The sequence below is a fragment of the Mobula hypostoma genome, chromosome 8, assembly GCF_963921235.1.
Source record: "Mobula hypostoma chromosome 8, sMobHyp1.1, whole genome shotgun sequence".
Taxonomy (NCBI): domain Eukaryota; kingdom Metazoa; phylum Chordata; class Chondrichthyes; order Myliobatiformes; family Myliobatidae; genus Mobula; species Mobula hypostoma.
Genome location: NC_086104.1, coordinates 119258171 through 119282419, shown reverse-complemented (window position 1 = coordinate 119282419; position 24249 = coordinate 119258171). Strand labels below are relative to the sequence as shown.

Here is a 24249-nt window from a genome sequence, read left to right as displayed (position 1 = left end):
CGCTGGTGTTAAGAATGATGAGGCTCTCACTAGAATCTACCAAGTATTAAAAGGCATATATAAAGTGGACAAGGAGAGGTTGATTTTGATGGTCAGGAAGCCTAGGATCAGAGGTACAGCCTTAATGGAAGGGCATAACCTTAGAAAGCAGATGGGAAGAATGGCCTAATTCTGCTCCTAAGTAGCACTCCCACCTATGGCAATGAAGTGTTTAGGAAGATTGGTTCTGACAAGAATTAACTTCTTTCTCGGAAAGGACGTGGACCCACTGCAATTTGCCTATCGCCATAATAAGTCTACGGTGGATGCAATCTCATTGGCTGTTCACGCGGATTTAGATCACTTGGACACTACAAATGCCTATGTCAGGATGCTGTTTATTGACCACAATGTGGCGGTAAAAACACAACTATTCCTACAGTTCTCATCCAAGGGCTCCTAAACCAGGGCCTCTGTACCTCGCTCAACAACTGCATCCTCGACTTCCTAAACGGAAGACCATAATCTATGTGGATCGGAAGTAACATCTCCACCTCGCCTGCAATCATCACTGATGCACATCGGGGATGTGTGCTTAGCCCACCTCTCTACACTCTCTACACCCATGAGTGCGTGGTGGGCACAGCTTTAATGCCATCTATAAGTTTGCTGACAACACAACTATTGCTGGCAGAATTTCAGACGGTGAGAAGGGAGCGTACTGGAAGTGAGATACATCAATGAGTGGAGTGGTGTCACAGTAACAAACTTGCACCTCAGAAAGGGTAAGATGGTGGAACACACACCAGTCCTCATGGAGGGATTAGAAGTGGAAAGAGTGAGTTCCTGGGTGCCAATATTTCTGTGGATCTATCCTGGGCACAACATACCGATGCAGCTACAAAGAAGGCACGACTGCGGCTATATTTCATTAGGGCTTTGAGTAGGTTTAGTATGTAACCAAAGATACTGATTTCTTTACAGATCTACTGCGGAGTACATTCTCACTGGCTGCATCACCGTCTGGTATGGGGCAGGTGGCGTGGAGAATGTTACTGCACAGGGCCGAAATAAACCGTAGAGAATTCTAAACCTAGTCGGCTCCATTAAATGCACTGGACTCCATAGTCCCCAGGACATCTTCAAGGAGAGATGCTTCAAAAAGGTAGCATCCATCACTAAGGACCCCCATCAGCCAAGATATCAGTTGTTCTCATTGTTACCATCAGGAAGGAGACACCGAGAATGAAAGACACCAACCAATGATTCAGGAACATTTTCATCCTCACTACCATTCGACTTCTAAATTGAGATTGAACCCATGAGCACTAATGCACTATGTTTTATTTTTGCACTACTTATTTAACTATTTAATATATACATATATACTTACTGCAATTCACATTTTTCTATTATTATGCATTGCATTCTATTGCTGCCGTAATGACAACAAATTTCACGACATATGTTGGTAATATGGAACTTGAATACGATTCTGATACGTCTTATGGTCTTATGGTCTATGGTCTCCTCCAGTAGCTCCATCCTTACGGGGACTATTCTCTGTGTGAAGAGCATTCTCATCAAGTCTCATTTAATTTATTGTCTCTCATATACTATGTCCACTAGTTTTAGAATTCTCTACCTTACCTGCCTTCTTCATGATTTTATAAACATCTCAGGTCTTTCTCATTCTCCTTCACTCCAGGGAAAACAGTCCCAGGCTGACCAGCTTGGCAGAAACTTCTGAGTGAGTCATTCATGGAAAGAAAGCTTCATCACATCCTCGGGTGGTGGGGTGAAAATGTATCTCTACCATAGAGGTGTAAGGCGTTCCTTCCCTCTGCTAGCCTGCAGGTCACCCACCCCTGGGCAAAGTGTAGCACCTGCTTAGCATTTCCCCACTACCAACCCCATCCTCAAATCAGGGTCAGGTGTAGCCATGGGAGTAGGTGGTGAATGGTCGTATGAACAGAGACTGCATAACACAAGTCCTGGTAACACAACTAGGAAGAGTATTGTCACCCGTCATGAAAAGACATTGCCCAGAAAGGAAACTATAGGCCAGTAAGTCTGACCTCAGTGGTTGGGACGATGTTGGAGTGGATTACTAAGGATGAGGTCTTAGAGAGGCACTTGATAAAATAGGCTGTATAGACAGCGCAGTTTCCTTAAGGGAAAATCTTGCCTAACAAATCAGTTAGAAATCTTTGAAGAAATAACAAGCAGGATAGACAAAGGAGAATTGTTTAATGCTGTGTACTAGAATTTTCAGAAGGCCTTTGACAATATATCACACATGAGGCTGCTTAACAAGCTATGAGTTCATGGTATTACAGGGAAAATAATTTGCATGGATAAGCCAGTGGCTGATTGGCAGGAGGCAAAGAGTGGGAATAAAGGGAGCCTTTACATGTCCGCTGCTGGCACTAATAGTGTTTCACATGGGTCTGTTTTGGGACCAATTCTTCTTGTGTTATATGTCAATGATTTGGATGATGGAATTGAAAACAATATGAAGATAAGTGGAGAGGCAAGTTATTTTTTTAGGAAGTAGTGAGGCTATAGAAGGAATCAGACAGATTAAGAGAATGTACAAAAGACTAGCAGATGGAATGCAGTGTTGGAAAGTGTATGGCCATGCACAAAATTACAAAATTAGACAAAATTAAAAAAGATTGGTAAAAAGGATTTACAGACTTCATTATCTGATGAGACCTGGAGGGCTATTTTCAAAATGGTTAATTCGTCATCATTATGTGCTCGTCATTCCCTCCTGCAATTTAAAGTGGTACATAGGACTCATATGTCTAAAGATATATCTCCTTATCGTGACAGACATAATAATGGAGAGGCTTCATTATTTCATATGTTTTGGTCATGTTCGAGCCTTGAAAAATATTGGAAAGATGTATTCCAAACTTTTTCTGTACTTTTTAAAGTTAATTTTAAGCCCAATCCTTTGACTGCCTTGTTTGGTATTGTTGAGGAAAGAGCTATAATTTTGGAGCCTTCTCATTTGCGGGTGCTGGCTTTTATTTCTCTTATGGCTAGGAGGGCGATCTTGCTTAAATGGAAGGAGGTTGCCCCCCCCACCCCCACACACACATGCTGAATGGTCATGCAAAGTTATGTCATGTTTAAATTCAGAGAAGATTTGTTGTTTGATTTCTGACTCTAATCAAGATTTTCAAATGTTATGGGGACACTTTCTGAACTATTTTGAAACTCTTTGAATTGTTATTGTTATTAAAATATAGATCTGGGCTATTATTATAAAACACTATATGGTAAAGTACTCTTCTTTTTTTTGTTTTTTTTTTACCAACCAGCTTTGTGTTGGTAGTGGGTGTAGATTTTTTTATTAATATAATTAACCATATTATTGTATTTCATAATTCAATTTATTTTATTTGATTGATCATGAATATGGGATACCGTGATTGTATCAATGTGATTTATATATAGTGCATGATGTGCTACCTTATTTTGATTTATAATACGTATCCTTATGAATTCTGTATTTGTGTATATGTAATTTAATTAAAATATTGGAAAAAGAAAGAAAAGAAAGTATGAGTGGAAACTGGAGACGGTTCAAAGGAGGTTCACGAAAATGATTCCAGGAACGAACGTTTTGTCCTATGAAGAGCATTTGACGGCTCTGGGCCTGTATTCACTAGAATTTAGAATAAAGAGGAGGGAATGGTCTTCATAGAGTGGATGTGGAGAGGATGTCTCCTGTGGTGAGTGAGTTTAAGACCAGAGGACACAGACCCAGAATAGAGTGGTGTCCTTTTAGATCGGAGATGAGGAGGAATTTCTTTATCCAGAGAGTAGTCAATCTGTGGAATTCTTTGTCACAACCAGCTATAGAGGCAAGGTCTTTATGTATATTTAAGACAGAGGTTGATAAATTCCTGATTAGTCAGGGCATGAGGGGATAGAAACATAGAAACATAGAAAATAGGTGCAGGAGTAGGCCATTCAGCCCTTTGAGCCACCACCGCCATTCAGTGTGATCATGGCTGTTCATCCAACTCAGAACCCTGCACCTGCCATCTCTCCATACCCCCCGATTCCTTTAGCCACAAGGGCCATATCTAACTGTCTCTTAAATATCGCCAATGAACTGGCCTCAACTGTTTCCTGTGGCAGAGAATTCCACAGATTCACCACTCTCTGTGTGAAGAAGTTTTTCCTCATCTCGGTCCTAAAAGGCTTCCCCTTTATCCTTAAATTGTGACCCTTCATTCTGGACTTCCCCAACTTCGGAAGAAATCTTCCTGCATCTAGCCTGTCCAATCCCTTTAGAATTTTATACGTTTCAATAAGATTCCCCCTCAATCTTCTAAATTCCAGTGAGTATAAACCTAGTCGATCCAGTCTTTCATCATATGAAAATCCTGCCATCCCAGGAATCAATCTGGTGAACCTTCTTTGTACTCCCTCTATGGCAAGAATGTCTTTCCTCAGATTAGGGGACCAAAACTGCACACAATATTCCAGGTGTGGTCTCACCAAGGCCTTGTACAACTGCAGTAGAACCTCCCTGTTCCTGTACTCGAATCTTCTTGCTATAAATGCCAGCATACCATTCGCCTTTTTCACAGCCTGCTGTACCTGCATGCCCACTTTCAATGACTGGTATACAATGACAGCCAGGTCTCGTTGCACCTCCCCTTTTCCTAATCAGCCACCATTCAGATAATAATCTGTTTTCTTGTTCTTGCCCTCACATTTATCCACATTAAATTGCATCTGCCATGAATTTGCCCACTCACCTAACCTATCCAAGTCACCCTGCATCCTCTTAGCATCCTCCTCACAGCTTACACTGCCGCCCAGCTTCATGTCATCCGCAAACTTGGAGATGTTGCATTTAATTCCCTCATCTAAGTCATTAATATATATTGTAAACAACTGGGGTCCCAGCACTGAGCCTTGTGGTACCCCACTAGTCACTGCCTGCCATTCTAAAAAGGTCCCGTTTATTCCCACTCCTTGCTTCCTGTCTGCCAACCAATTCTCTATCCACATCAATACCATACCCCCAATGCCGTGTGCTTTAAGTTTGCACGCTAATCTCCTGTGTGGGACCTGGTCAAAAGCCTTTTGAAAATCCAAATATACTACATCCACTGGTTCTCCCCTATCCACTCTACTAGTTGCATGCTCAAAAAATTCTATGGGATTCATCAGACATGATTTTCCTTTCACAAATCCATGCTGACTTTGTCCGATGATTTCATTGCTTTCCAAATGTGCTGTTATCACATCTTTGATAACTGACTCTAGCAGTTTCCCCACCACCGATGTTAGGCTAACCGGTGTATAATTCCCTGGTTTCTCTCTCCCTCCTTTTTTAAAAAGTGGCATTACATTAGCCACCCTCCAATCCTCAGGAACTAATCCAGAATCTAAAGAGTTTTGAAAAATTATCACTAATGCATCCATTATTTCTTGGGCTACTTCCTTAAGCATTCTGGGATGTAGACCATCTGGCCCTGGGGATTTGTCTGCCTTTAATTCCTTCAATTTACCTAACACCACTTCCCTACTAACATGTATTTCCCTCAGTTCCTCCATCTCACTAGACCCTTGGTCCCCTACTATTTCCGGAAGATTATTTATGTCCTCCTTAGTGAAGACAGAACCAAAGTAGTTATTCAGTTGGTCCTTGTTCCCCATGATCAATTCACCTGTTTCTGACTGTAAGCGACTTACATTTGTCTTAACCAATCTTTTTCTTTTCACATATCTATAAAAGCTTTTACAGTCAGTTTTTATGTTCCCTGCCAGCTTTCTCTCATAATCTTTTTTTCCCTTTCCTAATTAAGCCCTTTGTCCTCCTCTGCTGGACTCTGAATTTCTCCCAGTCCTCAGGTGAGCCACTTTTTCTGGCTAATTTGTACGTTTCTTCTTTGGAATTGATATTATCCCTAATTTCCCTTGTCAGCCATGGGTGCACTACCTTCCCTGGTTTATTCTTTTGCCAAACTGGGATGAACAATTGCTGTTGTTCATCCATGCGATCTTTAAATGCTTGCCATTGCATATCCACCGTCAACCCTTTAAGTATCATTTGCCAGTCTATCTTAGCTAATTCACGTCTCATACCTTCAAAGTTACCCTTCTTTAATTTCAGAACCTATTTTACTGAGTTAGCTATGTCACTCTCCATCTTAATGAAGAATTCCACCATATTATAGTTACTCTTACCCAAGGGGCCTCGCACGACAAGATTGCTAACTAACCCTTCCTCATTGCTCAAAAACCAGTCTAGAATGGCCTGATCTCTAGTTGGTTCCTCGACATGTTGGTTCAGAAAACCATCCCGCATACATTCCAAGAAATCCTCTTCCTCAACACCCTTACCAATTTGATTCACCCAATCTATACGTAGATTGAAGTCACCCATTATACCTGCTGTTCCCTTATTGCACGCATTTCTAATTTCCTGTTTAATGCCATCCCCAACCTCACTACTACTGTTAGGTGGCCTGTACACAACTCCCACCAGCGTTTTCTGCCCCTTAGTGTTATGCAGCTCTATCCATATTGATTCCACATCCTCCAGGCTACTGCCCTTCCTTTCTATTGCGTTAATCTCCTCTCTAACCAGCAACACTACCCCACCTCCTTTTCTTTCATGTCTATCCCTCCTGAATATTGAATATCCCTGAATGTTGAACTCCTATCCTTGGTCACCCTGGAGCCATGTCTCTGTGATCCTAACTATATCATATTCGTTAATAACTATCTGCGCATTCAATTCATCCACGTTGTTACGAATGCTCCTTGCATTGACACACAAAGCCTCCAGGCTTGTTTTTACAACACTCTTAGCCCTTATACAATTATGTTGAAAAGTGGCCCTTTTTGATTTTTGCCCTGGATTTGCCTGCCTGCCACTTTTACTTTTCACCTTACTACTTTTTGCTTCTACCCTCATTTTACACCCCTTTGTCTCTCTGCACTTGTTCCCATCCCCCTGCCACATTAGTTTAAATCCTTCTGAACAACAGTAGCAAACGCTCCCCCTAACACATTGGTTCCAGTCCAGCCCAGGTGCAGACCATCCTGTTTTTACCCGTCTCACCTCCTCCAGAACTGGTTCCAATGCCCCAGAAATTTGAATCCCTCCCCTTTGCACTATTTTTCAAGCCACGTATTCATTTGATATATCCTCCTATTTCTACTCTGACTAGCATGTGGCACTGGTAGTAATCCAGAGATTATTACCTTTGTGGTCCTACTTTTTAGTTTATCTGCGAACTCCCTAAATTCACCTTGTAGGACCTCATCCCATTTTTTACCTATATTGTTGGTACCTATGTGCACCACAACCACTGGCTGTTCACCCTCCCACTCCAGAATGTCCTGCAGCCGCTCAGAGACATCCTTGACCCTTGCACCAGGGAGGCAACATACCCTCCTGGTGTCTCGTTTGCGGCCACAGCAACACCTATCTATTCCCCTTACAATCCAATCCCATATCACTATAACTCTCCCACTCCTTTTCCTTCCCTCCTGTGCCACAGAGCCATCCATGGTGCCATGAATTTGGCTGCTGCTGCCTTCCCCTGATGAGACATCTCCCCCAACAGTATCCAAAACAGTATATCTGATTAGGAGGGAGATGACTTCCGGGGACTCCTGCACTACCTGCCCACTGCTATACTGACTAGTGGCCACCCATTTCTTTTCTGGCTGTGTAGCCTTTACCTGCGGTGTGGCCAACTCACTGAACGTGCTATTCACGACTTTCTCAGCATCGCGGATGCTCCAGTATGAATCCATTCGCAGCTCCAGCTGTTCAATGTGATCTGCCAGAAGCTGCAGCTGGACACATTTCCTGCACATACAGTCGTCAGGGACACTGGAAGTATCCCTGATTTCCCACGTGCTGCAGGAGGAACAAACCACAGGGCCGATTTCAGCTGTCATGACCTACCCAATATGCTACAGCCTCGCCGCCTTCCTTGCTTCAAATAAAATACCGCTGCAGACCATTCTCCTTTTAAAGGAACTTTCCCGGCCTTACCTCAGTTGGAGTGAAGCTCATCCTCAGCCTCTGCTCGCCAAAGCCTCTCGAGACAAAGCCTTCCTACCTCGTCTCCCACTACTCCGTCGCCCACTCCGTCAAACTGCTCTCTTTTAAGTACTCCTGCTGCCTCACGGGCTGACTTACATGCGCTTGCGCAGTCCTGCCCTGTTCAATCGCTGAAGAAAATGACCGTCTGCCACAAACTGCTTTCTTTTAAAGGGATATAGAGATAAGGCAGGAGGTAGGGGCTGAGAAAAAAAATGGATCACCCATGATGAAATGGCAAAGCAGACTCGATTGGCCAAATGGCCTAATTCTGCTCCTATCTCTTGTAGTATTATGGTCTTATGAGACAATGACAAACTACTTCTGTAAAAATATGGCTCAAGAACAATCACGGTCGTGGAAAGACCTTGAATCATGAAGAAAGGTCTCAGCCGGAAACATTGACTGTTTACTCTTTTCCATAGATGCTGCATTTCTCCAGCAATTTGTGTGTGTTGCATGGATTTCCAGCATATTTATAATTTCTCTTGTTTATGGAAAGACCATGATTACCCATGTCATATGACACAGCACTTAATGAAGGAGCAGAAGTCACATCTGCTTGGTCTGATCAGTAGTGGGGAGGAAAGGTGAGTGCTGACTGATCTGAACTCTCTACAGTTAGGAGTTTGAGATGACAATGTAGAGAACAAATACATTACATTGACAGTACCTCACCACGAGTGTGAGGTGTAAGACAAGCAGAGTAGAAAGTGCTGCGTTCGTTCAGCAGAGCAGATGTAACTATTGAAACATTGATGTTTTAGTTTGCATACTACTCATCACATAAAACTCTTCATAGGGTAATTTTAAATAATTAGTTTGAAAACATTAATTATGTTCATCAGAGGAAAAACACTCAAGATACTGAAAAGGGTACCTGAAGAGATTGTGAAGGCATTAGTTGTGACTATTGGACCATAAGGCCATAAGAAATAGGAGCAGAATTAGGCCATTCTGCACATTGAGTCTGGTCCTCCATCCCATTGTGACTAATCCGTTTTCCTCTTAAACGCATTCTCCTGCCTTCTCCCCATAACTCTTGTTGTCCAGTCAAATCAGGAACCTATCAATTTCTGCCTTAAATATACCCAATGATTTAACTTCCAGAGCCATCTGTGGAAATCAGTTCTGCAGATTCACCACTCTAGGACTAAAGAAATTCCATCTGCTCTTTTCTTCTTGAGACATCCCTCTATTCCAGGGGTTCCCAACCAGGGGGTCTACAGACTCCTCTCCGTTATGCTCTGCGGCATAATAAAAAATTGGAAACCCCTGTTCAATTCAGAGGTTGTGCCCTCTGGTCCTAGGCTTATCCACTACACGAAACACCCTCTCCACATACGCTTTACTTAGGACTTTCAGTATTCAATGGCTTCAGTGAGATATCCCCATCGTTCTTCTAAGCTCCATCGAGTACAGGGCCAGAGCCACCTAATGCTCCTCATAATGTTAATACTTTCATTTCCGTTCAACCGCACTTGATGATTGCGGTTCAAGTACATTAAGGTGAATAAAAGCAATGTGATATCCATAATTATGAAAAATAGCTTTGTTAATGCAAGGAGAGGGTAAGTATATCTGGCAAATCTCCAACATGAGACTTCCTTCGTTTAATGCAATACCTATTGCTATAATGTTACACAAACAGAATAGTTATTCACGGACATGTTTTAAATCCTCGTGTTGCTGGACAAACTGAGCAAGTCAGATAGCCCCAGTGGAAGGTAAAAACTTTGGACATTTCCAGCCGAGACCCTTCATCTGGATGGAGAGAGGGCGCCAGGAGGTGCGCATTAGAGCTGAGATGAGATGCGTGGGGTGGTAACATAGTTGGATCAGTACAGAAAATTTGCCAACAATTTCCTCCCTGCCTTCAAATGGAGCTGGACCATGTCAGACCTCAACACCACAGGAGAATGGGCTGGGAACCTCATTATTCCCCAGCCAACACTGTCTCATTCCACCTTCTGTAGAATGTACACAAACTGGACTGCCCCGGTCGACCCATTGTCCATCTGTTCCTGCTCCAGTGAACCCATCTTTTTATGTCTGGATTCTGTTTTGTTCTCCCATCTTCCAGCCCACTTACATCCGGGCATCTCAAACGCTTCAAAAATTTCCAATTCCCTGTCCCACTGCCTCACCTTTACCACCTACATCCAGTTCTTGTACTCCTCTTTTCAACTGGGAAGGCCTCAAAAACCTGCACTTCCTCATGAACATACGATCCAACCAAACCTGCTCCAGCCTGTGCTCTCCTGTTCGTACCAACCACACCTTCTCCTTTAAATCCTCCCATTGTCCCCAGAAAAAACATTAACTGTGAGTGCCGGCGTGAGTCCGGGCTACGCCTATCTCTTTATCAGCTGCATGGAACAGTCCCTATTGCAGTTCCACATCATCATCGTATCACACCTCTTTCTCTGATACAGAGGCTGGATAACTGCTGCCTCTTGCAACCATGCAGAAATCATTAAATTTAATAACTTTGCCATGAGCTGCTACCTCGCTATCAAATATTTCAAACTCACCCATTTGCTCTTCTGGAGCTGAGAATTCCCCTCAACACCCCCACCTCAATCCAGATGAAGGGTTTCTGCCTGAAACGTTGATAATCCATTTTCTTTCCTTGCTCCTGGTGAGCCCGCTTTGTTACTCCGGCATCTTATGGCTTGCTTGAGAAACCAGTATCTGCAGTTTTTTTTTCACCTCTGTGAGTTCTTTCCTGATTTATAGCAGGAAGACCTGCGCACTGGTTGAAGCCGTCAGCAAGTTGAACCAATGTTTGATTACAACTTTCAAGCGAATTAAGTACATGTGTGGGAGGGTTATGGAGATCTGTGGTCCATGTGTGGGTCGATAAGACTCATCAAAACAACAGTTAGGCTTGCACTGGATGGGCAGAAATGTCTAATTCTGTGTGGTGCCACTCTATGACTCTAATATCGTGTATAAACATAATACTTTGACAAATTTATAATCAACGCCATATATTTACCAACAGACAGGTTAAATCCTTTTATTTGGACTATAAGACATATTACACATTTCTGAAGTGAAAAAACATGTTAAAAATTATCCAGTAGAAATTAATGATTAACTTGCAACAACAGCGCATGCAAGTAAGTTTCAAATTCCACTCCACAAACCACGGCGGCAAAGATCATCAAATATTGCTGAGTGTCATCAATGGAAGTTAGGTTCAGAGATTCATGGCTTATGTGTCCTTGATGGCTCATGCTGTTTAAGTGATCGATATAGTAATTTCAATAAGAAATGTTTTATTTGTTTCTTGAGGTACCTATCACAAAGTGTGAGGAGCTGCAGTAGAAAATAGGTGTCTGTTGTCGTTCTACATCTTACAGAAATATCCTTCCAATGTCAGTCCTTCTCACTAACCAATAGGGTGCGCACATCATTGATCTGGAAAGCAATAGAGTTTGTCACTAGCTCGGAACTTCCTAAAGTGACCTGTGGACAGAAAATGCAGCCACCACGTCAGTGTGCTGGAGACCCTGTACTCTGGCATGGTGACTAATAACAACGAAGCAACAAACGGCTGGAGAAACTCAGTCAGCCAAGCAACAGGTGTGGTGGGAGAGGGATGGTCAACGTTTGGGTTGGTGACTCTTACATTCTCCACCACAGATGCTGCTTGAATCGCTGAGATCCTCCACCAGTATTTTGCATCCAATTCCACAGTCTGCAGTCTCTTGTGTCCCAAGACATATGGCCCAGACTGTCTGTTTGTTTTCCTATGTCAATTAAGAGGTAGATAATGGCTAGGACACCAAGGGAAACACCAGACCTAATATCGTGTTCTTAGGGATGTTGTTTAAGGTTCTGGAAGACACCCTGGGTGAATAGGCAGACCCTCAGTCTAATGCCTATGCAGACATCAGCAATGTTTCCCCCCACAGTTCTGCACTGATATATACTTCCAGTGTTCTATACTTAAGTGCATCAGGCCAACAATAACACTCCTCCTATAAATTAAAATACATGTTTCTAGAAAAATAAGAATACGCCTCATTTGCCGGATTCTAAGGGGAACATTATACGGGAACATTATAATGAACTTTGACAAACTCACCTTTGGACCTTACAACTTCAGATTGCAATAGAGGTCACGTTCAGCTTGGTTGAGGTTCTTGGAAGAATGGATAAACTTAAGTAAATATTTCTTTCATCCATTTTATTATTTCTTGGTGAATAAAAGGCTGATCAATAGAATGAATTTCTTTCCATACTTACAGTATACAAGGGTTCTCGGTTCTCCCTACTTTGTTGATGCATCTGCAATGAATGGCGATAACGTTAATGTTTATTATAAATATGAATCACTAATTGTAGCTGAACACTGATCTCCAGCTATCGATACTGTATTTCGATGGTACACAGGACAGTACAGAACATGAACAGGACCTTCGGCCCTACATGACTGTGCCAACAGTAATAAAAAATTAAACTAAACTTATCTGCTGGAACACAAATTATATCCCCCCAATGTCTGCCTGTTTGTGTGCCTGTCTATCTGCCTCTGAAATATTGCATCATATCTACTTCCACCACTGCACTTTGGACCCTCACTCTAACTTAGCACCCAAAATCTTGCCTCACGCATTTCCTTTTAAAAAATTCTCCTTTCATCTTAACCCTATGCTCTTGAAAATTTGACATTTTCACCACGGGATAAAAGACTCAGATCATCTTCCCTATCTGTGCCGCTCATAATTTTATAACCCTCTATCAGATCTCCGCTCATCTTCCAATATTCCAAAGAAAACAACCCAAGTTTGCCCAACCTCTCTTCGTTAATACTCCTTAATTTAGGCAGCACTCTGGTGAATGCCTTCCATACTTTCTCCAATGCCCACACGTGTTTCCTGTAACAGAGAGATTGGAACTGCAAGCAGAGTTCGAAGTGTGGCCTAACCAAAGTTCTGCATGACTGCAAAGTGACTTCCTTGCTCTTATGACCCGCTCTCAGGCCAGTGAAGACAAGAATGTCATTAGCCTTCATTAACAACATTTCTACATGTATTGTCAGGTTTGGGGAGCTATTTATATGGTCTCGAAGACCCTTATGTACACCAGTGGTCCGAAGTTTGTAACTGGCAGCATTCCCACCACCGAAATCAGTAGAAAACTTAAAACAGGCTGTGCGTGACTGTAGCCATGTCAACGCCACCACACAATGAAATATGGCTCACGGACCACATTTTCTGCGGAACTCACAAAAACATACAACGATCTGTCAGCCTGACAAGAATAACTACCCTTTCATTAAAGCTAAATGCAGTGCATTGATAAAATCTGCAAATGAGAAAAAAGATCTAGAATTCTCAATGGTCACTCAGTATCGGTGAAGTGGTAGGAACCTCAAATATGAGTTAATCATCACAGCCCCTGATACCTGCACCCTCCTGGCACCCAATCATTGTGTTATCACTAAAAACTTAAAAGGGAGCAAAAAGTGTAACAAGAATGTTCGGGGCTAGAGCTTGAGTTACAAGGAGAGGGTAGATTTTCACTGAAGCTAAGGATTAGGGGTGATCATAAAAGTTTCTAAAGACATTAAGGGTGATACTTTGGGGTACTTGGAGGCACGTAATACAATAGGCCAAAGTCAGCATGGTTTCTTTAAGGTGAAATCCTGCTTTAAAAATCTGTTGGAATCCTTTGAGGAAGTAAGAAGCAGTATGGACAAAGATGAATCGGTGGATGTTGTGTCTTTGGCAAGGTTCGCACATGAGGCATCTTGAAAAGATGCTAACATGGATAGAAGATTGGCTGATTAGCACGGGGCAAAGTGTCAGAATAAAGGGGGCCTTTTCTGGTTGATTTCTTGTGATTAGTGGTGGTCCTCAGGAGTTGGTGGTGCTATCATTTCTTTTCAGATTGCATGTCAATGATTTGGATAATGGAACTGATGGCTAAGTGGCCAGGTTTTGCGAACAATTTGAAGATATGTGGAGGAGCAAATAGTGTTGAGGAATCACAGGGTCTACAAAAGGACTTGGACAGATTAGGAGAATGGACAAAGGAGTGGCAGATAGAATATTTTGCAGGGAAGTGTATTGTCATGCACTTTGGTAGAAGGAATAAAGGGGAAGACTATGTTCTAAATGAGAAGAAAAATCAAAAAAATCACAAATCACATGTGTAAAAGAACTTTGAAGTCGACGTGCAAAAGTTCCTAAAGGTTAATTTGCAGGCTGAGTCGATGGTAAGGATGACAAATGCAATGTTAGTCCCCGGGCCCATTTTAAGCTTTCCTCTCTCAAGACAACCAAAGATGCAATACTAAGGCTTTATAAAGCCAAGGATGTAATACTGAGGCTTTATAAAGCATTGGTCAGGCCACATTTGGACTATTACAGTAGTATTGCCCCTTATCTAAGAAATAATTGCTGACATTAGAAAGGGTACAGATGAGGTTCATGAGAATGATTCCAGAAATGAAAAGTTTAACTTATGAGGAGTGTTTGATGGCACTGGACCCGTACACACAGGATTTTAGATGTGGGGAAATCTCAATGAAACCAATTGAATATTGAAAGGCCCAGATAAGGTGGATGTGGACAGAATGTTTCCTATAGTGAGTGAGTCTAGAATCAGAGGGCACAACATTAGAATAGAGAAACATACATTTAGAACAGAGAAGTAATATACGAGAGTAGTAAATATGTGGTATTCATTGCCACAGATGGCTGTGGAGGCCAAGTCATTGGGTAAATTTAAAGTGGATGATTAGTCAGGATATTTAAGATTACAGGGGACGCAGAAGAATTAGGTTGAGTGTGATAACATATCAGCTATAATGAAATGTAGACCCGATATGCTGAATGGCTTAATTATTTTCCTATTTCTTATGAACTTTGGTATTATAAGTTTACAGTGGGTGAGGAAAGTTTAAAATGGGCCCGGGGGCAACTTGTTTACACTGTGTGGTGGTTACATGGAACGAGCAACCAGAGGAAGTGGCTGTGGTAGGTAAAATGACAACATTTAAAAGACGTGGTTCATGACTGACCAATGAATTCTACTTTCAGTGGCACGTTAGAATACAGCAGCAGTTGGTATGTCTCCAGGTGCCTCTTTGTTGAAGCAATAGAAACATTTTAAATGAGCAATAGAAATGTTTCAAAAGAGCACGAACATTATGTCCCACACAAAGAAGAATTAAACAATGTAAATTTCAAAAACTAAATAGCTAGCTAGAAATATAGTAATTCTTTTAATAAACCAAATGAGTCAGAAAGTCATATTTGGCATAAATGATAAGAAGTTGCAGGGCTTGGAGAGGCAGAGCGATCCGTCTGCCCTGGTGCACAGTTCCTAGGAAATCAGTATGCAGGTGATAAGGGGAGCAAACAGGATGTTTCCTTTCATTACAAAGGGACACAATGTTAGTGAGGCTTAACTGAATTTATACAAGGAATTATCGACAAAATATCGACAAATGCACTGTAGCTCTCACTTTCTTTAAGAAATGTATTAGATCAATTCAGAATAGGCTTGTTGGACTGACTCGTTGGACAAGTGAGTTGTATGGGCAAAGGTTGGTCAGACTAACCTTGCATCCGCTCACAGAACTGAAAGTTATTGAATCACGTAAGATCCTGAAGGAAGCTTGTGGATTAAAAATCTAGAACGGAAGTTCATTGTCAAAAAATAACCAGAATGTGAATTTGTGGTTATAATTAGATTAACAATTATTGTATTAACAGATTTTAAGGATGCATTAGTTACTAAGTACATCGAATGTTTCAATATTTTAAATACATTTGCCATATGCATTACATTTCTATAAAATAATGCGATTTGTATTTGATTTCACGTACCTGAAGGTCAAAAGAACGAGCTGTGGTGATACAAGGAAAATAGATGACATATCATTAACCATCGCCTCCAATTTATCGCCCCACTCCTACCTCCCCCACCCCCGCGCATACACACACACACACACACACACACACACACACAAAGAGACACAGAGGTTTCCTGCTGCCCTGTAATGTGCTTTAAAACGTCCCCTACTGGCGTTTGATCCCTGGATGGAGCTTCCCTGAAATCTTTAGACATGATTCAATATTGTCTCCCCTCACCGTCATTGATTGACGGTAAAACTGCTGCCTGTCCAGGTGCTCCGCACAACTCCATACTTCCAGCCCCTGGTCGCAGACGTCTTCAGTGCCGCACCTGCTTTACCCAGGGGCAGGTGTGGAGAGTGCCGGTGTTTGAGAGGTTGCGGCTATTCCTGAAGGCGGTTCAGCCTTCTCAACCGGCACCTGCAGATGGGCAATAACGCTGCAAGAGCCCTCCAGCCCCCGGTAATGAATCGGTTTTAATAATGGAATGATACCACTTTACAGCCGATTGATCAGTCTCCACGCTGGCCGTATACTTGCCCGGATTCCTCGCTCTCCTTCTGAGATAGAGCAACAGGATGACAACTGCAATCATCAACACTCCACCACAGGCTCCTGCCACGATGTAGGCTGTTTTGAAATCACCTGCTGAAACCCAAACGATTTAGTGTCGGACTGGATATAATTCATCAGGCATTTCAGACAACTCTGTGAGCAGCAGCGGGATCTGCTATCACGGAAAATCGTTATCGGTCATGGGAGGAAATTGATTAAAGCTCAGACACCCATGGGACCACTCCACCTGGATGTTCTCACAGCTGCTGGGAAATGCGGGATAAACAGGACATTCATTTGGGGAGTACGTGGAGGGAGCAATGTGTTCTCCTGCAAACCGCTGCGTTACAGGGCGGCTCTTCTGCTTTGCAACGTGGAAGGGAAACGAGCGGAAAATTATCAACGGCTGCAATTCCTTTCTAGATCAGTAAAGATCTTGGGCGGGTGTTATATTGTCTTTATAGGAGACTACCGGCCTGCAGAGGTTGCTAGTCATTACTCGAATAATCCAGGATTCATTTACGTAATTGATGAACAGAAATATATATTATAATCAAAAACTTTATCAGGCGGGTGAGCCTAACTTCAGTGGTGCAAAAGTTACTGCAGGTAATTCTGAGACAGGATCAGAGGAAGACAAGGACTCATTAGGGGTGGTCAGCATGGTTTTGTCTGTCGAAAATTATGTCTCATGAATTTATGGGATATTATTGAATTATCGATAGATGTTCTCTACATGGACTTTCGCAAGGTAGGTTGGTCTGGAAGACTGGGGTCGCATAGGATTTGAGATGAGGTAATAAATTGGAGACAATATTGATTTTGGTAATAGGAGTGAGATGGCAGCAATGAAGGGTGCTTTTCAGATTGGACCCGTGTGAGTCGTCAAAGGGATTCCTGGTCTATTCTCTGTTGTTGAGGTATAATGAGTTCGAAGAGACTGTGGGTGGCATGAGTACAAGGGACACCAAAATTTATGATGTGATGGCCAGTGAAGGAATTCGATTAAACTTATATGAAGATATAGTTCAACTGGAAAAATGGGCACGGAACTGGCAGATAGGATTTAACACTGACACCTGCAAACTGCTGCATTGTGGTAAATTAAAGTGTCGGACATAAACATAGAACAGAAATACCTTGCGCACAACAACGCAGTTTCCTGAAACAGCTCTAGGAGCACTGGTATACTAGGTGGCGAGGAAGATGCATGGCATGATTACAGTTTTATCACCTGAATCACTAGGGCATGAATTGGGGTGTCAGGCTTCAACTGCACAAAACCTTAGTTAGTGTGCACGCAGAGTAGTGTTTAGTTTTGTCACCACACTATCGGAAAGATGTAATTAAATGGGAGACAGTTCAGGGGGCGGGGGGCGGTAGTTACCTGAATTGGAGTAGCAGAGTTTTCAGGATCGGCTAGGTCTGTTTGAGAGTAAAAAAACAGGCAGACTTGCTGTGTCTATTTCGCATGGCAAGCGAGTCTGAAACTAGAGTTTATGTGTTTAAGTTGAAGAGATTTAGAATGCATCTGCTGAGTAAATTTTTCAGAGATGATATTGGAAACAAGCGGCCAGGGAAGATAGGAACAGTAAAGTCACTTGCATCTGGCATCGTACATGGATGAGCGGGACATCAAGTGATGCGGGATTAATGCAGGTAAAAGGGATTAGTACAGGGAGGCACGGTAGTCTATTTAGAAAAGATGGGCCGAAGAAACGTTTCTGTGCTGCATAAGTCTATAACTTTATGGGGGTTTATTGAATGAACGGCTGACCTTTATATATCAAGCGGATCTTTGTTTCTGTGATACGAACATTGGTCCAAACCACACAATGATAGAATCCGGTATCTTCCTTCCGAGGTTTCAGGGTAAGAGTGCAGTCTCCGCTATTAACACAGGACTGTGTGGAGAAAGACAGCCCCGGCCTCCCCGCGTACTTTGTGAAGTTGCCATTCAGGAGTTGTACCAACAGAACCTCCTTCGTCGGGCCCGAGAGTTTGGACCAGCGCCACTGGACAAGGACAGGTTGCGCATAGGATGGATCTGAGCAATTGAGCGCCACGTCATGGGCATCGTCACCGAAACTCTCTTCTCTGCAGACACGTTGCCCCTCTGTCACTGTCATGAAGAACAAATGTCGGTTATTTCGAAACGTCAGAATAAAGAATTAAAAAATAGTAACAAAGCAATCATTATGGTAGAGATTTGTCGTCAGTCTAACTGTGGGATACATAATCGATTACAGTTCATTGGCCTGGGCTATAACACCGGGCCTTTTACTGACGACCTCTGCAACCAGGAACAAGGGCTGCAGGCGCGGGGAACACAACCATTTGGTGGTTCTCTCCAAGTTGCACATCACCAACACTTAGCAATTATTATCACTTTCCCCTCTATCACTGGACTTAAACCCTGGAATTCCGTCCTCGACAGCACCGTGGGACTACATCCCTCATACAGTCAGACAGCTCACCCCAACCATGCGTGCACACGTGGCGTGGATGAGTTGGGCTGAAGTTTCCACGATGTATAAATCTCTAACTCTGTTTCCTTCTCCGAGAAAGTAGGCAGCGAGGGGTTAGCAACAGAGCTCTGCTGTCCAGTGATGATCGGGGGCAAGATGCGAAAAGAACACAAACAAGCTAAAATGATGGTCTGCTTTGTTGATAGCGTGTGCGAGGTACCCTGAAAAGATAACTAAATTTCTGGACAACATTATCAAGAAATGAGGCCTTATTATTCGTCATGTTTGAGACCGTTCAGCCCATCGAGTCAATGTCTGTTCCAAATTATTACTTTCTATTGGTGGGGTTAAATATCGCAAATATCGATCGGCATGTTCCTAGAGCAATCGGGTTTAGATGGAGTGGAGTTTGTTAGGTGTGTTCAAGAAGGTTTCTTGACACAATATGTAAATAAGCCTACAAGAGAAGAGGCTGTACTTGATCTGGTATTAGGAAATGAACTTGGTCAGGTGTCAGATCTCTCAGTGGGAGAGCATTTTGGAGATAGTGATCAGAACTCTATCTCCTTTCCCATAGCATTGGAGACGGATAGGAACAAACAAGTTAGGAAAGCATTCAATTGGAGTAAGGGGAAATATGAGGCTATAAGGCAAGAACTTGGAAACATAAATTGGAAGTAGATGTTCTCAGGGAAATGTACAAAAGAAATGTGGCAAATGTCCAGGGGATATTTGCATGGAGTTATGCATATGTACGTTCCAATGAGACAGGTAGGGTACAGGAACCATGGTGACCAAAGGCTGTTGTAAATCTAGTCAAGAAGAAAAGAAGAGCTTACGAAAGGTTCAAAAGGCTAGGTAATGATAGGGTGCTAGAAGATTATAAGACTATTAGGAAGGAGCTCAAGAAAGAAATTAAGAGAGCCAGAAGGGGCTATGAGAAGGCCTTAGCGGGTAGGATTAAGGAAAACCCCAAGGGCATTCTACAAGTATGTTAAGAATAAGAGGATAAGACGTGAGAGGATCAGACAGATCAAGTGTGACAGTGGAAAAGTGTGTATGGAACCGGAGGAGATGGCAGAGGTACTTAATGAGTACTTTGCTTCAGTATTCACTACGGAAAAGGATCTTGGCTCATTGTAGGGATGACTTGCAGCGGACTGAAAAGCTTGCACATATAGATATTAAGAAAAAGGTTGTGCTGGAGCTTTTGGAAAGCATCAAGTCCGGGACCAGACGAGATGTACCCCAGGCTACTGTGGGATGCGAGGTAGGAGATTGCTGAGCCTCTGGAGATTATCTTTGCATCATCAATGGGAATGGGAAAGGTTCCGGAGGATTGGAGGTTTGTGGATGTTGTTCCCTTATACAAGAAAGGGAGTAGAGATAGCCCAGGAAATTATAGACCAGTGAGTCATACTGAAAAGATCCTGAGAGGGAGGATTCATGAACATCTGGAGAGGCATAATTTGATTAGGAATAGTCAGCATGACTTTGCGAAAGGCAGGTCATGCTTTACGAGCCTGATTGAATTTTTTGAGAATGTGACTAAACACATTGGTGATTGTAGTGTATGTGGATTTCAGCAAGACATTTGATAAGGTACCCCATGTGAGGCTTATTGAGAAAGTAAGGAGGCATGGGATCCAAGGGGGCATTGCTTTGTGGATCCAGAACTGGCTTGCCCACAGAAGGCAAAGAGTGGTTGTAGACAGGTCATATTCTGAAGGGAGGTCGGTCACCAGTGGTGTGCCTCAGGGATCTGTTCTCGGACCCCTATTCTTCGTGCTTTTTATAACTGACCTGGATGAAGAAGTGGAGGGATGGGTTAGTAAATTTGCTGATGACACAAAGGTTGGCGGTGTTGTGAAGAGTGTGGAGGGCTGTCAGAAGTTAAAAGTTACAGCTGGACATTGATAGGATGCAAATATAGGCTGAGAAATGGCAGGTGGAGTTCAACCCAGCTAAGTGTTCATTTTGGTAGGTCAAATTTGATGGCAGGATATAGGATTAATGGTAAGACTCCTGGCAGAGTAGAGGATCAGAGGGATCTTTGAGTCCGAGTCCAGAGGACACTCGAAGCTCCTGCGCAGGTTGACTCTGTGATGAGAAAGCATACGGTACATTGAGCTTCATCAATCGTGGGATTGTGTTTAGGAGCCGAGAGGTAATGTTGCAGCTATATAGGACACTGGTCAGACCCCACTTGGAGTACTGTGCTCAGTTCTGGTCGCCTCACTATAGGAAGGATGTGGAAACCATAGAAAGGGTGTAGAGAAGATTTACAAGGATGTTGCCTGGATTGGGGAGCATGCCTTATGAGAATAGGTTGAGTGAGCTCGGCCTTTTTCCCTTGGAGCGACGGAGGATGAGATAGATAGAGGTGTATAAGATAATGAGAGGCATTGATTGTGTGGATAGTCAGAGGGGTTTTCTCAGGGCAGAAATAGCTAGCACAAGAAGGCACAGTTTTAAGGTACTTGGAAGTAGGTACAGCGGAGAGTGGTGAGGGCATAGAATAGGCTGCTGGTGACGGCGGTGGAGGGGTTACAATAGGGTCTTTTAAGAGACTCCTGGACAGGTATATGGAGCTCAGAAAAATAGAGGGCTATGGGTAACCGTAGGTAGTTTCTTAGGTATGGACATGTTCAGCACAGCTTTGTGGGCCGAAGGACCTGTATTGTAGAAACATAGAAACATAGAAAATAGGTGCAGGAGTAGGCCATTCGGCCCTTCGAGCCTGCACCGCCATTTATTATGATCATGGCTGATCATCCAACTCAGAACCCAGCCTTCCCTCCATACCCCCTGACCCCTGTAGCCACAAGGGCCATATCTAACTTCCTTTTAAACATAGCTAATGAACTGGCCTCAACAGTTTGCTGTGGCAGAGAATTCCACAGATTCACCACTCTCTGTGTGAAGAAGTTTTTCCTAACCTCGGTCCTAAAAGGCTTCCCCTCTATCCTCAAACTGTGACCCCTCGTTCTAGACCTCCCCAACATCGGGAACAATCTTCCCGCATCTAGCCTGTCCAATCCCTTTAGGATCTTATACGTTTCAATCAGATCCCCCCTCAATCTTCTAAATTCCAACGAGTACAAGCCCAGTTCATCCAGTCTTTCTTCATATGAAAGACCTGCCATCCCAGGAATCAATCTGGTGAACCTTCTTTGTACTCCCTCTATGGCAAAGATGTCTTTCCTCAGATTAGGGGACCAAAACTGCACACAATACTCCAGGTGTGGTCTCACCAAGGCCTTGTACAACTGCAGTAGTACCTCCCTGCTCCTGTACTCGAATCCTCTCGCTATAAATGCCAGCATACCGTTCGCCTTTTTCACCGCCTGCTGTACCTGCATGCCCACTTTCAATGACTGGTGTATAATGACACCCAGGTCTCGTTGCACCTCCCCTTTTCCTAATCGGCCACCATTCAGATAATAATCTGTTTTCCTATTTTTGCCACCAAAGTGGATAACTTCACATTTATCCACATTAAATTGCATCTGCCATGAGTTTGCCCACTCACCCAACCTATCCAAGTCACCCTGCATCCTCTTAGCATCCTCCTCACTGCTAACACTGCCACCCAGCTTCGTGTCATCCGCAAACTTGGAGATGCTGCATTTAATTCCCTCATCCAAGTCATTAATATATATTGTAAACAACTGGGGTCCCAGCACTGAGCCTTGCGGTACCCCACTAGTCACCGCCTGCCATTCTGAAAAGGTCCCGTTTATTCCCACTCTTTGCTTCCTGTCTGCTAACCAATTCTCCACCCACACCAATACCTTACCCCCAATACCGTGTGCTTTAAGTTTGCACACTAATCTCCTGTGTGGGACCTTGTCAAAAGCCTTTTGAAAATCCAAATATACCACATCCACTGGTTCTCCCCTATCCACTCTACTAGTTACATCCTCAAAAAATTCTATGAGATTCGTCAGACATGATTTTCCTTTCACAAATCCATGCTGACTTTGTCCGATCATTTCACCGCTTTCCAAATGTGCTGTTATCACATCCTTGATAACTGACTCCAGCAGTTTCCCCACCACCGACGTTAGGCTAACCGGCCTATAATTCCCCGGTTTCTCTCTCCCTCCTTTTTTAAAAAGTGGGGTTACATTAGCCACCCTCCAATCCTCAGGAACTAGTCCAGAATCTAACGAGTTTTGAAAAATTATCACTAATGCATCCACTATTTCTTGGGCCACTTCCTTAAGCACTCTGGGATGCAGACCATCTGGCTGTAGGTTTTCTATGTTTCGATGTTTCTGTCGACGTGGACGGACGAGACGGGCTGAATGGCCGCTTCCATGCTGCATAATTCCTGAATTCTGACGAAGAATCTCCCAATGAAATGGTACCAGATTTTTTTCCCACTTGTTTGCGCCATTTTATATTTCTTTTTTGTGTAACGGATATAACGGACAACTTGTACCCTGTGTCGTTCTTCGAATGTCTATTCAGTGTATTAAGTAATCTCACCGTAACTAACAATGTCAAAGCTCAACTGCCTTCCTTTGTGGTAATGAAAGCAGACTAACGGTTTTAAGACAAGAAAGACATTCACGGTAAATATTTTACATACCCCGAGAAAGAACCGCGGCTAGAAGCAGAGGGTGAAGGAGCGATGGAACGGGCTGCATTCCCACTCTGCTGCTCTTGAACTTCATTCCAGTGTTTTCTTTCTTCAGTGACCTCAGCACCGCGGCCGGTGAATGCGCACGGAAGGTCGATTTCAGAAAGGCAAGACGCTACTTCTGGACAAGATTCCGCAGTTTGCAGCTAGTGTTGCTGAGCTCGGACTGTAGAGTCCTCGGTGGGAAATCACATTAACGGAGAAGAGCGATGGTGGTTATAGATCTGTCCCTATGACTTCCGATGCCGTCCCTGCTCGGTGCCTTTCACAACAATGTTCAGAATACCTGTCTTCAGACTTAGTTAGTTCTCGGAATCTGAAGAGAAGTCTTAGAACACGACGAATGTTCCAGACCCCCTCCGAGTCCAGCGCGTTACATCAATGCTTTTCCATTGTGACTACACAGAAGGTTCATCTCTTAAAGATGTGTCTCAAGTGGGTAATACGGTGGCTGCAGAGCGCTATGTATTGAACCCACACATATATATACATACAGCTTATGGTCCCTCTGAAAAGACAAGCCAACCTCCTCCACGCTACCCACCCTCTTCTCTGAAATTAGACACTCTTCGCCTGACAGTCACACAACGTTGCGACACTGCCCATGAACTAATATAGCAAACAATT

At 43.2% G+C, this 24249-nt stretch overlaps 2 protein-coding genes across 4 annotated transcripts in view; both read right to left on the bottom strand.

Annotated features, from left to right (window-relative positions):
- Positions 1–10709, bottom strand: part of LOC134350224 (nectin-1-like) — a 63193-nt gene extending 52484 nt beyond the window's left edge. The window contains exon 1 of the mRNA XM_063055231.1: positions 10609–10709. Within this exon, the coding sequence (XP_062911301.1) occupies positions 10609–10612 (4 nt within the window). The 5' untranslated portion in view covers positions 10613–10709. The remainder of the gene's footprint in view (positions 1–10608) is intronic.
- Positions 10710–11107: 398 nt separating this feature from the next.
- Positions 11108–24194, bottom strand: LOC134350223 (uncharacterized). 3 transcript variants are annotated; one of them, XM_063055226.1, is made up of 8 exons: positions 23572–24194; positions 18284–18628; positions 16492–16599; positions 15925–15944; positions 15657–15728; positions 12332–12373; positions 12171–12227; positions 11108–11500 (listed from the first exon to the last, which is right to left on the bottom strand). In XM_063055226.1, the coding sequence occupies exons 1-7, from the start codon at positions 23654–23656 to the stop codon at positions 12180–12182; spliced, it is 720 nt and encodes a 239-aa protein (XP_062911296.1). In that variant the 5' UTR covers positions 23657–24194; the 3' UTR covers positions 11108–11500; positions 12171–12179. The 3 variants fall into 3 exon arrangements, with proteins under 3 accessions (XP_062911296.1, XP_062911298.1, XP_062911299.1); XM_063055228.1 differs by having other exon boundaries at positions 16492–16596; XM_063055229.1 differs by lacking the exon at positions 15657–15728.
- Positions 24195–24249: the final 55 nt, after the last annotated feature.